Source organism: Nerophis lumbriciformis, linkage group LG15, assembly GCF_033978685.3.
Source record: "Nerophis lumbriciformis linkage group LG15, RoL_Nlum_v2.1, whole genome shotgun sequence".
NCBI lineage: Eukaryota > Metazoa > Chordata > Actinopteri > Syngnathiformes > Syngnathidae > Nerophis > Nerophis lumbriciformis.
This window is the reverse complement of record NC_084562.2, coordinates 24,367,501-24,385,000: the sequence shown is the minus strand read 5'-3', so window position 1 is coordinate 24,385,000 and position 17,500 is coordinate 24,367,501. Positions and strand designations below refer to the sequence as shown.

Genomic DNA, 17,500 nt, shown 5'->3' with positions numbered 1-17,500 from the left:
CTATTCCCAAATTTCCAGGAAGTTCCCATTTGAAATGAATGGGACATTTTATCTATGTTGCACAATTCCCACATTTTTCAACCTATTGAAACCATTCCAGCATCAACACATTCCACTCATCCTGGACATTCAAACTAGCGCTTCCCCAAGTTCCAAACCAATTTCCAGTTTTCCTGGAAATTCAAATGCTTCAACATTCAAATTATTCTCACATTCATACTACATTCTGGCAGTGTTTCAGTTCAACTTCAGCATTGGAGCATTCACACGCAGTTCCTTCAGGAATTGCCTCATTTAGTTTGGAATATGTTGTACTTACATCTTAAATGAATGCTGTTAATGTCCACCTTTTTCTTCTTCTTCTTCTTCTTCTTCTTCTTCTTCTTCTTCTTCTTGTTCCTGTTCTTCTTGTACTTGTTCTTGTTCTTCTCCTTCTCCTTCTTCCTGTTCTTCTTGAACTTCTTGTTCTTCTTGTTCTTCTTCTTGTTTTTCTTCTTCTTCTTGTTCTTCTTCTTCTTCTTCTTTCCCTTCTTCTTCTTCTTCTTGTTCTTCTTGTTCTTGTTCTTGTTCTTCTTCTTCTTCTTCTTCTTCTTCTTCTTGTTGTTCTTGTTCTTGTTCTTGTTCTTCTTTTTGTTCCTGTTCTTCTTGTACTTGTTCTTGTTCTTCTTCTTCTCCTTCTTCTCCTTCTTCTTCTTCTTCTTCTTCTTCTTCTTCTTCTTCTTCTTTTTCTTGTTCCTGTTCTTCTTGAACTTCTTGTTCTTCTTGTTCTTGTTCTTGTTCTTCTTCTTCTTGTTCCTGTTCTTATTGTTCTTCTTCTTCTTTTCTCGTTATTCTTCTTCTTGTTCTTGTTCTTCTTGTTCTTGTTCTTCTTCTTGTTCTTCTTGTTCTTGTTCTTGTTCTTCTTGTACTTGTTCTTGTTATTCTTCTTCTTGTTCTTTTTGTTCTTGTTCTTGTTCTTCTTGTTCTTCTTCTTCTTGTTTTTCTTCTTCTTCTTGTTCTTCTTCTTTTCCAAAAAAATTCAGATTTTCCCGGAATTCCCTAATACCATTTACTACTTCAACATTTCTTGCCCGATTGAAACAATTCCAACACCAAGCAATTCAGCTCATTCAGGACATTCAAGCTCCTAATCATTTCCCCCAAAATCCCGCTATTCCCAAATTTCCAGGAAGTTCCCATTTGAAATGAATGGGACATTTTATCTATGTTGCACAATTCCCACATTTTTCAACCTATTGAAACCATTCCAGCATCAACACATTCCACTCATCCTGGACATTCAAACTAGCACTTCCCCAAGTTCCAAACCAAATTCCAGTTTTCCTGGAAATTCAAATGCTTCAACATTCAAATTATTCTCACATTCATACTGCATTCTGTCAGCGTTTCAGTTCAACTTCAGCATTGGAGCATTCACACGCAGTTCCTTCAGGAATTGCCTCATTTAGTTTGGAGTATGTTGTACTTACATCTTAAATGAATGCTGTTAATGTCCACCTTTTTCTTCTTCTTCTTCTTCTTCTTCTTGTTCCTGTTCTTCTTGTACTTGTTCTTGTTCTTCTCCTTCTCCTTCTTCTTCTTCCTGTTCTTCTTGAACTTCTTGTTCTTCTTGTTCTTCTTCTTCTTGTTCTGGTTCTTCTTCTTCTTGTTCCTGTTCTTCTTGTTCTTGTTCTTGTTCTCGTTATTCTTCTTCTTGTTCTTCTTCTTGTTCTTCTTCTTGTTCTTCTTGTACTTGTTCTTGTTCTTTTTGTTCTTGTTCTTCTTGTTCTTCTTCTTCTTCTTGTTCTTTTTGTTCTTGTTCTTCTTGTTCTTCTTCTTCTTGTTCTTGTTCTTGTTCTTGTTCTTGTTGTTCTTGTTGTTCTTGTTCTTGTTGTTCTTGTTCTTGTTCTTGTTCTTCTTCTTCCTCTTCTTCTTCTTCTTCTTGTTCATGTTCTTCTTGTACTTGTTCTTGTTCTTCTTCTTCTCCTTCTTCTTCTTCTTCTTCTTTTTCTTGTTCCTGTTCTTCTTGTTCTTGTTCTTCTTGTTCTTGTTCTTGTTCTTCTTGAACTTCTTGTTCCTGTTCTTCTTGTTCTTCTTCTTCTTTTCTCGTTATTCTTCTTCTTGTTCTTGTTCTTCTTGTTCTTGTTCTTCTTCTTGTTCTTGTTCTTGTTCTTCTTGTTCTTGTTCTTGTTCTTCTTGTACTTGTTCTTGTTATTCTTCTTCTTGTTCTTGTTCTTTTTGTTCTTGTTCTTCTTCTTCTTGTTTTTCTTCTTGTTCTTGTTCTTGTTCTTGTTCTTCTTCTTCTTCTTTTCCAAAAAAATTCAGATTTTCCCGAAATTCCCTAATACCATTTACTACTTCAACATTTCTTGCCCGATTGAAACAATTCCAACACCAAGCAATTCAGCTCATTCAGGACATTCAAGCTCCAAATCATTTCCCCCAAAGTCCCGCTATTCCCAAATTTCCAGGAAGTTCCCATTTGAAATGAATGGGACATTTTATCTATGTTGCGCAATTCCCACATTTTTCAACCTATTGAAACCATTCCAGCATTAACACATTCCACTCATCCTGGACATTCAAACTAGCACTTCCCCAAGTTCCAAACCAAATTCCAGTTTTCCTGGAAATTCAACTGCTTCAACATTCAAATTATTCTCACATGCATACTGCATTCTGTCAGCGTTTCAGTTCAACTTCAGCATTGGAGCATTCACACGCAGTTCCTTCAGGAATTGCCTCATTTAGTTTGGAGTATGTTGTACTTACATCTTAAATTAATGCTGTTAATGTCCACCTTTTTCTTCTTCTTCTTCTTCTTCTTGTTCCTGTTCTTCTTGTACTTGTTCTTCTTCTTCTCCTTCTTCTTCATCCTGTTCTTCTTGAACTTCTTGTTCTTCTTGTTCTTCTTGTTCTTGTTCTTATTCTTCTTGTTCCTGTTCTTCTTGTTCTTGTTCTTGTTCTCGTTATTCTTCTTCTTGTTCTTGTTCTTGTTCTTCTTCTTGTTCTTGTTCTTCTTCTTGTTCTTCTTGTACTTGTTCTTGTTCTTTTTGTTCTTGTTCTTCTTGTTCTTCTTCTTCTTCTTGTTCTTTTTGTTCTTGTTCTTCTTCTTGTTCTTCTTGTTCTTGTTCTTCTTCTTCTTGTTGTTCTTGTTGTTCTTGTTCTTCTTGTTCTTCTTGTTCTTGTTCTTCTTCTTCTTCTTCTTCTTCTTGTTCCTGTTCTTGTTCCTGTTCTTCTTGTACTTGTTCTTGTTCTTCTCCTTCTTCTTCTTTTTCTTGTTCCTGTTCTTCTTGAACTTCTTGTTCTTCTTCTTCTTGTTCCTGTTCTTCTTGTTCTTCTTCTTCTTTTCTCGTTATTCTTCTTCTTGTTCTTCTTCTTCTTCTTCTTGTTCTTTTCCAAAAAAATTCAGATTTTCCCGAAATTCCCTAATACCATTTACTACTTCAACATCTCTTGCCCGATTGAAACAATTCCAACACCAAGCAATTCAGCTCATTCAGGACATTCAAGCTCCTAATCATTTCCCCCAAAAATCCCGCTATTCCCAAATTTCCAGGAAGTTCCCATTTGAAATGAATGGGACATTTTATCTATGTTGCACAATTCCCACATTTTTCAACCTATTGAAACCATTCCAGCATCAACACATTCCACTCATCCTGGACATCCAAACCAAATTCCAGTTTTCCTGGAAATTCAAATGCTTCAACATTCAAATGATTCTCACATTCATACTACGTTCTGTCAGCGTTTCAGTTCAACTTCAGCATTGGAGCATTCACACGCAGTTCCTTCAGGAATTGCCTCATTTAGTTTGGAGTATGTTGTACTTACATCTTAAATGAATGCTGTTAATGTCCACCTTTTTTGCAGTATGGCCTGGACAGAATCCTTGGGGAGGAGAGAAGTCTGGCACTCCTGGCAAGAGCAATAGACCCCACCCAGTCGGCCATGATGACCGACGTGGTCAAGGTGCTGTCGGCCATCTGCATTGTGGGCGAAGAGAACATGTATGTTTAGAAAAAACAAAACACAGATTCCAGCTTTTCTGGTGTTTTTGTTGAATTTGAATTAGGGGTGTTTACACGTGCATTCACTGTTCCCTTTCAGCCTGGAGAAGGTCCTTGAAGCCATCACCACAGCGGGAGAATGGCGAGGCACGGACAGGTTCAGTCCCATCGTGCAGGGACTAGGAGATCGCTCCGTTCAGTTGCAAGTAAGCAAAGACTTTCTTCATCCGACGACTCCTTCCTGTCACAAACTTACCCATTTCTTCGCCTCCGCTGTCTCGGTGTGTACTTACCACATCTACTGGGTGGGACAAGGAGCATGTGTGCGTGGACTGAGCACCACTGCCACCTAGCTGGGGGCTTGTGTAATGTTCTAACATGAATAGTAGAGTGTAGGCCAAAATAATGAAGGGGTGTCCAAAGTGCGGCTTGGGGGGCCAGCAGCTGAAGTGCTGTTGGGCCGCAAACTGTTTTTTGGGGGGAATAAAGGGCAAAATGTATATAAAAAAAAGTGCAAAAAGACATGATGTAATGAGAAAAAAGCTGAAAATGTTGCTATATTTAAAAATAAATAAAAAAACACTACAAATTACCTTTTAAAAGTTTTTTGGGACATTTAACTTATGTAACTGAATTTTTTTGCATTTTAATTTGTGAATAATGTATTTTTTTTTTTACATTAAATGATGCTAAAAATGTCATTGAATAATAAATTGTGAGCAAATTGTGTGTTTAAAAAAATCGGTTTGTTAAAATTCAGTGTACAAAACATTCAGTGCGAGAAAAATTCATCTGCAAACTTGACTGATTGATCAATCGACCTGCAAACTTGACTGATTGATTAATCGACCTGCAAACTTGACTGATTGATTAATCGACCTGCAAACTTGACTGATTGATTAATCGACCTGCAAACTTGACTGTTTGATTAATCGACCTGCAAACTTGACTGATTGATTAATCAACCTGCACATTTGACTGATTGATTAATCGACCTGCAAACTTGACTGATTGATTAATCAACCTGCACATTTGACTGAGTGATTAATCGACCTGCAAACGTAACTGACTGATCAATCGACCTGCAAACGTGACTGATTGATTAATCGACCTGCAAACTTGACTGATTGATCAATCGACCTGCAAACTTGACTTATTGATTAATCGACCTGCAAACTTGACTGATTGATCAATCGACCTGCAAACTTGACTTATTGATTAATCGACCTGCAAACTTGACGGATTGATTAATCGACCTGCAAACTTGACTGATTGATTAATCGACCTGCAAACTTGACTGATTGATTAATCGACCTGCAAACTTGACTGATTGATTAATCAACCTGCACATTTGACTGATTGATTAATCGACCTGCAAACTTGACTGATTGATCAATCGACCTGCAAACTTGACTGATTGATTAATCGACCTGCAAACTTGACTGATTGATTAATCGACCCGCAAACTTGACTGATTGATCAATCGACCTGCAAACTTGACTGATTGATCAATCGACCTGCAAACTTGACTGATTGATTAATCGACCTGCAAACTTGACTGATTGATTAATCGTCCTGCAAAATTGACTGATTGATTAATCGTCCTGCAAAATTGACTGATTGATTAATCGACCTGCAAACTTGACACCTCATTGGCTGGTTCTGAGGCAGAATCGATTGCATCAGTCCTAATTATGTTTTTTGAAGCAAAACATATTTCTGCACTGAATTGTTATACGCTGAATTCCTTTATACAGATTTTTTTCTTCCCTGCATTTTTTTTTTTTTTTAGAATTTTTTTTGGCACATTTTTTACACAGAATTTTTTTTTTTACACAAAGTTTTCAAATACTGTATTTTGACAAACTGAATGTTTAAACACACATTTTGCTTACAATATTTTAATTCGATGACATTGTCATTACAATTTGATGAAAACAAAAACAAAACAACACTTCACAAAATACAAATGCAAAAAATTCAGTTACAATAATTCAGTGTAAAAAAAAAAAAAAAAAAAAAGCTTTCTTAATAAATATAAATTCTCCATAAACGCACATTAACACTTTGTGTTATGATTGACAAAATGTAATATTATTACCGTATTTTTCGGAATATAAGTCGCAGTTTTTTTCATAGTGCGACTTATACATGTTTTTTTCCATTTTTATTATGCATTTTCGGCAGGTGCGACTTATACTCCGGTGCGACTTATACTCCGAAAAATACGGTAGTTTATTAGTATACACATTTCTAGTACCTCTTGTAACATTACGTCTTTTGGCTCTTTTCTCTTACATTTTTACTGTTTTGGGGGGTCCCGACCCACTATTTTGAGAACCGCTGATTTAAATCAATATCTTTCTTCTAAAAAAGTATTTAAAAGTGTGCATGTGTGTCCTGAACACAAAATCAAAAGGGGAGATTGAACAACAAATAACTAGGATATTGCCATGAATTATTTCTTGATCCATTCTGGGTATCTAAGATCCCATGATATGTTTCATACATCAGTAGATCTCTTAAATAATCAATAAGTGATTTATCCGTGGTGGTGTGACAAATTGTACCTTCAATTCTCTGGTAATTTTGTATGTAGAGTGTTTGCATGAATATTTAGATCCTCCCTCCCGAGCAGGAGGCAACAGTCATGAATTGGTGATGTCCTTTTGGGGACATGAGTAATTTAGTACGCATGTTGACACGCTCTTCTTCCACATCTGGATGAACGACGACATTGTTTCTTTCGCTCACGCGACCGCTCTCCTCTCTGCCGTTTGCATCGCAGGTGGCTTGCATGCAGCTCATCAACGCGCTCGTGACGTCTCCTGACGAGCTGGACTTGAGGCTGCACATCCGAAATGAATTTATACGTTGTGGTCTGAAGGACATTTTGCCGGTAAGTCCTTCCGTCCCATCAAGTTCAACACAAATGAACTCTTCGATGTGTACAGTGGATCCTCCATTTACAAACTTTATATTTGTTCACATATTAGCCACATCAGACTATAAGTCGCAGATATAGAATAGAATAGAATAGAAAGTACTTTATTGATCCCTGGGGGAAATTCAGCACCACAGTTCGCTCACAATAGACAATAAATACTATACAGCATTATTCACATCTGAATAATATAAATACAGTCTATTATACAGCATTATTCACACGTGAATAATATAAATACAGTCTATTATACAGCATTATTCACGTGTGAATAACATAAATACAGTCTATTATACAGCATTATTCACATGTGAATAACATAAATACAGTCTATTATACAGCATTATTCACGTGTGAATAACATAAATACAGTCTATTATACAGCATTATTCACATGTGAATAACATAAATACAGTCTATTACACAGCATTATTCACATGTGAATAATATAAACAGTCTATTATACAACATTATTCACATGTGAATAATATAAATACAGTCTATTATACAGCATTATTCACATGTGAATAACATAAATACAGTCTATTATACAGCATTATTCACATGTGAATAATATAAACACAGTCTATTATACAGCATTATTCACATGTGAAAAATATAAATACAGTCTATTACACAGCATTATTCACATGTGAATAGTATAAATACAGTCTATTATAAAGCATTATTCACATGTGAATAATATAAATACAGTCTATTTTACAGCATTATCCACATGTGAATAATATAAATACAGTCTATTATACAGCATTATTCTCATGTGAATAATATAAATACAGTCTATTATACAGCATTATTCACATGATAATAATATAAATACAGTCTATTATACAGCATTATTCACATGTGAATAATATAAACACAGTCTATTATACAGCATTATTCACATGTGAAAAATATAAATAGTCTATTACACAGCATTATTCACATGTGAATAGTATAAATACAGTCTATTATAAAGCATTATTCACATGTGAATAATATAAATACAGTCTATTATACAGCATTATTCACATGTGAATAAAATAAATAGTCTATTATACGGTATTATTCACATGTGAATAATATAAATAGTCTATTATACAGCATTATTCACATGTGAATAATATAATTACAGTCTATTATACAGCATTATTCACATGTGAATAACATAAATACAGTCTATTATACAGCATTATTCACATGTGAATAATATAAATACAGTCTATTATACAGCATTATTCACATGTGAATAATATAAACACAGTCTATTATACAGCATTATTCACATGTGAAAAATATAAATACAGTCTATTATACAGCATTATTCACATGTGAATAATATAAATACAGTCTATTATACAGCATTATTCACATGTGAATAATATAAATACAGTCTATTATACAGCATTATTCACATGAGAATAATATAAATACAGTCTATTATACAGCATTATTCATATGTGAATAATATAAATACAGTCTATTATACAGCATTATTGACATGTGAATAACATAAATACAGTCTGTTATACAGCATTATTCACATGTGAATAATATAAACAGTCTATTATACAGCATTATTCACAAGTGAAAAATATAAATACAGTCTGTTACACAGCATTATTCACATGTGAATAGTATAAATACAGTCTATTATAAAGCATTATTCACATGTGAATAATATAAATACAGTCTATTATACAGCATTATTCACATGTGAATAATATAAATACAGTCTATTATACAACATTATTCACATGTGAATAGTATAAATACAGTCTATTATACAGCATTATTCACATGTGAATAATATAAATTCAGTCTATTATACAGCATTATTCACATGAGAATAATATAAATACAGTCTATTATACAGCATTATTCACATGTGAATAATATAAATACAGTCTATTATACAGCATTATTCACATGTGAATAATATAAATACAGTCTATTATACAGCATTATTCACATGTGAATAATATAAATACAGTCTATTATACAGCATTATTCACATGTGAATAACATAAATACAGTCTATTATACAGCATTATTCACATGTGAATAATATAAATAGTCTATTATACAGCATTATTCTCATGTGAATAATATAAATACAGTCTATTATACAGCATTATTCACATGTGAATAATATATATACAGTCTATTATACGGCATTATTCACATGTGAATAATATAAATACAGTCTATTATACAGCATTATTCACATGAGAATAATATAAATACAGTCTATTATACAGCATTATTCACATGAGAATAATATAAATACAGTCTATTATACAGCATTATTCACATGTGAATAATATAAATACAGTCTATAATACAGCATCATTCACATGTGAATAATATAAATACAGTCTATAATACAGCATTATTCACATGTGAATAATATAAATATATTATACATATATTCTACATTTAAGTACAGTCAAGAAGGAACATATGCATTATACAGTCTGATATACGTCTTGAAATGAGTTATTTACACATAAATATTCTGTAAATGTTTATTTACATACCTTTAATTGTTTCCAAACGGTGCCTGTAACACGGCAGTAAAACGGCTGATTAAACAAAACAGAAGTCATCGTCATGGACCCACTAGATGCAAAAGCTAGCTCTCCAATCAGCTAAACAGACTTAACAACTCCACGGTGACGATACAAAAAGAATGCAATTGTGAGTTAAAATTGACCCCGGAAATTCTGCGCCCTGCTTTTTGCCTGCAAGGCGCGGCACAAAATGAACGAACGAGGCGTTTTCGCAGAGGCATATTTGGCTCGTTGTAAAAGTTGGCAAATATAGGGGTTCCTAAATGGAGGCTCCACTGTACAGTCAAATATTATCAGTCGCTAACACAAAAAGCTACTGATGACCTCTCCATGCTGATGTCGCATCCCCGTGTTCACGTCTCGTCCCCTTTGCAACTCTCGTTTCCCTTCACCTTGCACAGCAACTGTTGTCTGTGAGGAACGAGGCCCTCGACATTCAGCTGAAGGTGTTTGAGGAGCACAAAGAAGAGGACATGATGGAGTTCTCTCACCGGCTGGAGGACATCCGAAGCGAGCTGGAATATCCTTTTTTTTTTAACAAATTCACTGTTTGCTGCACACCTGTTTTATATGAAATGAAAGCAGCGACGTCAGCGAGTGTAAGGTCAAATATTCATGAATAGATATTAGCAATGATTTGTGGAGTGTTCATTGGGAAGTATGTTCTTTGTCGTGACTAAGAATGGCTTCCATTCATCTACAAGTCCTTGACCAGCCTTACTGATGCGGGGGACGTGTTCAGTATTTTGCAGAATATGGTGAAGGACAGCCCTGCGGAAAGTTATTTCCTCTCCATTCTGCAGCACTTGGTGCTCATACGCACCGACTACTTTGTCAGGTCTGTCACATCTTCTGCTTTTTCAGTATGACGGTTGCAACCGGGGGGAAAAACTGGGTTTAGAACAGTGGATCCTCGCCTATTTTGCGATTCAGTGTTCGTAACGCCACGTTTTTGACGATTTTCTACTAGGGCTGGGCAATATGGCTGAAAACTGTATCACAATGTGAGTGTTTTATATCGGTCCATATCCATAATTATTGATATTTTTTATGACTGTCAGACAAGAAGCAAGGAATCATGCAGAGACATAGTTCAATTTAGCTAATGTGGAGAACGCATGGAGCTGCACACTTAGTCACAGTCTCGCCCTACGCTCCTCTATTTATTAGGAAGGTCCCTGTTACATCACTGAAGCTGTCGCTGAGGGAAGGGGGTAATCTGGACAACTCCAGTTAGACACAATATATGATTATAAATAAATGAAAATTAGTTGACGCAGGTGATAACGCCTTGTCTCTGCTCTGTCTGCGTAACAGCGGTGTTCGGCCTTGGCAGTCAGCAGGCCGAGTCTGGACACAACACAACAATCTTTTGTATTGCCAGCTTGCACAGATACAAAAATACCACTTCAGCACAATTGACAATAATTTATAGCAGGGGTGCTCACACTTTTTCTGCAGGCGAGCTACTTTTCAATTGATCAAGTCGTGGGGATCTACCTCATTCATATATATAATTTATATTTACTTATTTATGAAATATATGTTTTTGTTAACAAGTTAAAGGTGTTTAATGATAATGCAAGCATGTTTAACACATATAGTTAATATTGTTAAAAAATTAAAGGTGTTTAATGATAATACAAGTATGTTTAATACATATAGTTAATATTGTTAACAAGTAAAAGGTGTTTAAAGATAATGAAAGCATGTTTAACACATAGTTAATATTGTTAAAAAATTAAAGGTGTTTAATGATAATGCAAGCATGTTTAATACATATAGTTAATATTGTTAACAAGTTAAAGGTGTTTAATGATAATACAAGCATGTTTAACACATATAGTTAATATTGTTAAAAAATTAAAGGTGTTTAATGATAATACAAGAATGTTTAATACATATAGTTAATATTGTTAACAACTTAAAGGTGTTTAAAGATAATACAAGCATGTTTAACACATATAGTTAATATTGTTAACAAGTTAAAGGTGTTTAAAGATAATACAAGCATGTTTAACACATATAGTTAATATTGTTAACAAGTTAAAGGTGTTTAAAGATAATACAAGCATGTTTAACACATATAGATTCCTTTCTTTCATGAAGACAAGAATATAAGTTGGTGTATTACCTGATTCTGATGACTTGCATTGATTGGAATCAGACAGTGGTGCTGTTAATGTCCGCATTTTCGAATGGAGGAGAAAAAAAGTCCTCCTTTCTGTCCAATACCACATGAAAGTGGTTGGTTTTTGGCATCTTATTTGTCCAGCTTCCGTACTCCTTTGTATACACTTTACAAGAAATACATTGTCGGCAAACTCCGTAGCTTGCTAGCTTGTGCACGCCAGCTTCCTGAGACTCTTTTTTTGTGAGCGCAACTGTGCAACTGTGTGCAGTCGGTCTTTGGAGTTTTGACGACAGGTACGGTGCCAGAGTCTGTTGAAATAAAGTGTTTCTCGCCTTCCAGTCGGTAATTTTAATGAGCTGGCAGCAGCCAGCGTCATCTCAGAAGACCCTCGGATGCCATGAATGTCAATCAAGTGACGAAAGTGACGTCATAGTGAAGATTTATGATCGCTCATTTTTAGGACCATTTTTTTAATGCCTGGCTGGTGATCGACTGACACACCCTCCGAGATCGACCGGTAGCTCGCGATCGACGTAATGAGCACCCCTGATTTATAGCAACGGTCCTTAAGCATAAAGTTATGAAGATAATATATGCATAATTATTCTAACAATGACCTATCAAAAACAAAGAGAAAATTATATATATAATAATAATTACACTTTGCCAACGCGCGTACACATAGAAGTTTCTTTGGTGCCCTCACAAACTATCAGAAATCACAAACATCCTTAACTTTAACAACAATATCGCTACAGTAATAAACATTTCAAAAAGGAAAATCCACTGTCATTAACATTGAATATAATAATATATATATATATATATATATATATATATATATATATATATACAGTATATAAATGTAAACTTTTTTTTTAAATGTAATCTGCAAAAATAAGGAATATGTAAGAAATGCTTAATAAAGTGTAAGAAAATACTGCAAAATTTGAAAATGTAAACACAGAGAACTATATATGTATATTCTTTTTAAATTATTTTTATTTTTTGAATTGTGGTTTTAATCATTTATTACAATTCATAATTTTCAAGAATACATTTGTCAAATTATGTTTGTTCGGCCATTTCCGTGCTTACTAGCTACGCATATATGTCGTTTGTGAACTGTAATTAGGGAGATAACAATAAATAAACAATACAAATCTGTGCCAGTTTAAAATTGTATTTATTTTCAGGTTTAAATCCCTGACTGTTTTAATTACAGTTTCAAATTGTATTCATCATGAAACGAGGATTGATTCCCAAATCTTAATCAAACTTTTAAAAAAATAGGGCTGTCAAAATTAACGAGTTGAGTCACGTACACACTTAGATTAATCATGATTTTGATTCATCTGTGACCTTAACAGCCATACATACGGTCAGTGATCAATCAATGCATACAACATTTTAATTATGCAAGCAAGTAATCACCTGTAATGAATCGAGATTAATCTAAATTCCAAAATGTTATTAATCGTGATTAAACCAAATTCCAAAATGGTATTATTCAATATTAATCCAAATTCCAAAATGGTATTAATCATGATTGATCCAAATTCCATCATGTGATTAATCTAAATTCAATAATGTAATTAATCCAAATTCCATAATGTGATTAATCCAAATTTCATGATGTGATTAATTCAAATTCCATAATGTGATTAATCCAAATTTCATGATGTAATTAATCCAAATTCTATAATGTGATTAATCCAAATTCCAAAATGGTATTAATGATTAATCCAAATTCCATAATATGATTAATCCAAATTCCATAATGTGATTAATCCAAATTCCATAATGTGATTAATCCAAATTTCATGATGTGATTAATTCAAATTCCATATTGTGATTAATCCAAATTTCATGATGTAATTAATCCAAATTCTATAATGTGATTAATCCAAATTCCAAAATGGTATTAATGATTAATCCAAATTCCATAATATGATTAATCCAAATTTCATAATGTGATTCATCCAAATTATATAATGTGATTAATCCAAATTACAAAATGGTATTAATGATTAATCAAAATTCCATAATGTGATTAATCAAAACTCCATAATGTGATTAATCCGAATTCCATAATGTGATTTATCAAGATTCATCCAAACTCCAAAATGGTATTAATCAAGATTAATCCGAATTAGATAATGTGATTAATCCAAATTCCATAATGTGATTAATCCAAATTCCAAAATGGTATTGATTAATACAAATTACATAATGTGTATAATCCAAATTCCATAATGTGATTAATCCGAATTCCATAATGTGATTTATCAAGATTAATCCAAACTCCAAAATGGTATTAATCACGATTAATCCGAATTAGATAATGTGATTAATCCAAATTCCATAATGTGATTAATCCAAATTCCAAAATGGTATTGATTAATACAAATTACATAATGTGTATAATCCAAATTCCATAATGTGATTAATCAAGGCTAATCCAAATTCCAAAATGGTATTAGTCATGATTAATCCAAATTCCATAATGTGATTAATCCAAATTCTATAATGTGATTAATCAAGATGAATCCAAATTCCAAAATGGTATTAATCATGATTTATCCAAATTCTATAATGTGATTAATCAAGATGAATCCAAATTCCAAAATGGTATTAATCATGATTAATCCAAATTCTATAATGTGATTTATCCGATTTCCATTATGTGATTAATCAAGATTATTCCAAATTCCAAAATGGTATTAATCATGATTAATCCGAATTACATAATGTGATTAATCCAAATTCCACATTATGATTATTCCAATTTCCAAAATGGTGTTAATCATGATTAATTCAAATCCCGCAATGTGATTCATCTGATTGAAAAATAATAATTTGACAGCCCCTATAAGAATACATCTGATTACATTTGCCAGCATCAACAATCTAAGATTATGGCATCGTGTAGATTGGTAACTAAAGTCTACTTTTGGATAAATACATTGTGCCCCACAGATGGCTGAAATGCTATTACATTTTATTTATTACGGTGACTTTTTTATCATTGTACTTATCATCAGTGTTGGGTTAGTTACTGAAAACCAGTATCTAGTTACAGTTACTAGTTACTTTATTTCAAAAGTAACTCAGTTACTTACACCAAAAGGTAATGCGTTACTGTGAAAAGTAACTATTTAGTTACTTCTTTTTTTTTTAAAGCTCCCATCAATGCCCTTTTAGCCTTCATTTCAGTACTGTTATTGCACTGGAGAATAATACAATCTGTTGACCAACTTGACATGCATTTGCATCACTGAACTCTGCTAAGCAATGTGGTCTACATACAACACACAAAGACAAAGATATGTTTCAAAGGGCCAATTTTTTTTCAGGCCAGAACAAATCGACAAAAGTATTTTAAATAGCTGCAACATAACCTACATAAGTAACAAACAGCATAATAACAACATAGCTGTAAACCTGGCTTCACCCAAGGAAGGCACACATGGCATACCCAAAGCCTCAGTGAAGTGGCATCGGAGTCTGTGTCTCTCTTTACTAGCTTCGTCGAAGCATGTTGCTTTTTTAGCTGTTTCAGCAGATTTGAATTGCTGTTTTGGGCAGTAGATAGGATCTTTGATCCAAGACACAACTTACATTTGACTAAAATGTTCTTTTCTTTGCGCTCGACAAAAGAAAAGTAGTGAGAATATCTCCATGTTAAGAAACTCGACTGCGGCTCAGCCATGATGTGTTGTAAGTAAACACACACGCCCCCCCCACTCCTCCTCCCCTTCCCCCTCCCCTCCCCACACCCACACCCAGATACACACAGAGCGCGCGTCTCTCTTCTCCGGCTTGTGACACAAGAAGAATCAGAAGGACGACACTGCAGCGCTCCAATAAAACACACTCAGATCTTCTATTTCTAGCCGATACTACATAAAAAATAACGTAAAATAACGCAGTAGCGCATCATGTAGTAACGGTAACTGAGTTGATTGACAAAATGTAATATTATTAGTTTATTAGTATACACATTTCTAGTATCTCTTGTAACATTACGTCTTTTGGCTCTTTTCTCTTACATTTTTACTGTTTTGGGGGGTCCCGACCCACTATTTTAAGAACCGCTGATTTAAATCAATATCTTTGTTCTAAAAGAGTATTTAAAAGTGTGCATGTGTGTCCTGAACACAACATCAAAAGGGGAGATTGAACAACAAATAACTAGGATATTGCCATAAATTATTTCTCGATCCATTCTGGGTATCTAAGATCCCATGATATGTTTCATACATCAGTAGATCTCTTAAATAATCAATAAGTGATTTATCCGTGGTGGTATGACAAATTGTACCTTCAAATCTCTGGTCATTTTGTATGTAGAGTGTTTGCATGAATATTTAGATCCTCCCTCCCGAGCAGGAGGCAACAGTCATGAATTGGTGATGTCCTTTTGGGGACATGAGTAATTTGACTAAAATGTTCTTTTCTTTGCGCTCGACAAAAGAAAAGTAGTGAGAATATCTCCATGTTAAGAAACTCGACTGCGGCTCAGCCATGATGTGTTGTAAGTAAACACAGACACGCCCCCCCTCCCCTCCCCACACCCACACCCAGATACACACAGAGCGCGCATCTCTCTTCTCCGGCTTGTGACACAAGAAGAATCAGAAGGACGACACCGCAGCGCTCCAATAAAACACACTCAGATTTTCTATTTCTAGCCGATACTAAATAAAAAACAATGTAAAATAACGCAGTAACGCATCATGTAGTAACGGTAACTGAGTTACTGAATATGTAAAAAATAACGCGTTGGACTACTAGTTACTGCCGAAACTAACGGCGTTACAGTCCCAACACTGCTTATCATACAACCAGGATTTAGCTTAATTGAACTTTTAAACTTTGAAAATCACGAGGTAATACTGCTCATTCCTTGGAGCTACAGCTAGTGCGCTCATCGCTAACTAGCTCAAATGCTAACATATTGCAAGACATTCACAATTATTTCCCTAAGTTGACATACATTTTACCGCCACCCCCTTGACTTTAGTTACTATTGAAAACTTTTTTTTTTTTTTTTTAACCACACACCAAGTTGCATTCTTTATATAATCACCTTATTACCAAAGTACATACTTGCCAACCTTGAGACCTCCGATTTCGGGAGGTAGGGGGGTGGGGGATGGGGGGTGTGGTCGGGGGTGGGGCGGGGGGCGTGGTTGAGGGCGTGGTTAAGATATATATATATATATATAAGAAATACTTGACTTTCAGTGAATTCTAGCTATATATATATATATATGTTTTATTACATATATATATATATATATATATATATATATAAATAAAATAAATTCTTGAATTTCAGTGTTCATTTATTTACACATATACACACACATAACACTCATCTACTCATTGTTGAGTTAAGGGTTGAATTGTCCATCCTTGTTCTATTCTCTGTCACTATTTCAGAACACACACATTATACAAATATACATGATAAAATCAATAAGAAAACGGGAGCTCTGATTTGGGAGTCTGAATTAGGATCAAAAGTTCCTATATAAACATTGCGCACTCACGTCGCCTTTTTGTATTGATTACTGCAGCTGTGCACTGGATTCATTCACAAATACAAACTACAACTCACAAACACTTTAGAGTTAGGCTCCACCATCAGAATGTGTACTTAAACTTATAAAGATCACATGGATATTATTCAGCGAGTTGATTCACCAAAACTAACCTGTTATAGAGGAGGAAAAAGCACACAGGACGTTTCAATTGTTCACAGACTGGTCGCGCTCATCAGAATGACAAGACACTGCCGGTCTGCAGGTGATAGCATTCAATTGGGAAGAAACGCCCTACTGCCCCC

General features: G+C 34.3%; 1 protein-coding gene across 1 annotated transcript in view; it reads left to right on the top strand.

The window, feature by feature from the left end:
- The window catches only part of LOC133615853 (protein diaphanous homolog 3-like), a 394,852-nt gene that overhangs the window by 90,060 nt on the left and 287,292 nt on the right, over positions 1 to 17,500 (top strand). Inside the window, exons 9-13 of the mRNA XM_061974703.2 lie at positions 3,856 to 3,992; positions 4,093 to 4,198; positions 6,781 to 6,891; positions 9,914 to 10,032; positions 10,234 to 10,350. Coding sequence (XP_061830687.2) covers positions 3,856 to 3,992; positions 4,093 to 4,198; positions 6,781 to 6,891; positions 9,914 to 10,032; positions 10,234 to 10,350 — 590 coding nt within the window. The remainder of the gene's footprint in view (positions 1 to 3,855; positions 3,993 to 4,092; positions 4,199 to 6,780; positions 6,892 to 9,913; positions 10,033 to 10,233; positions 10,351 to 17,500) is intronic.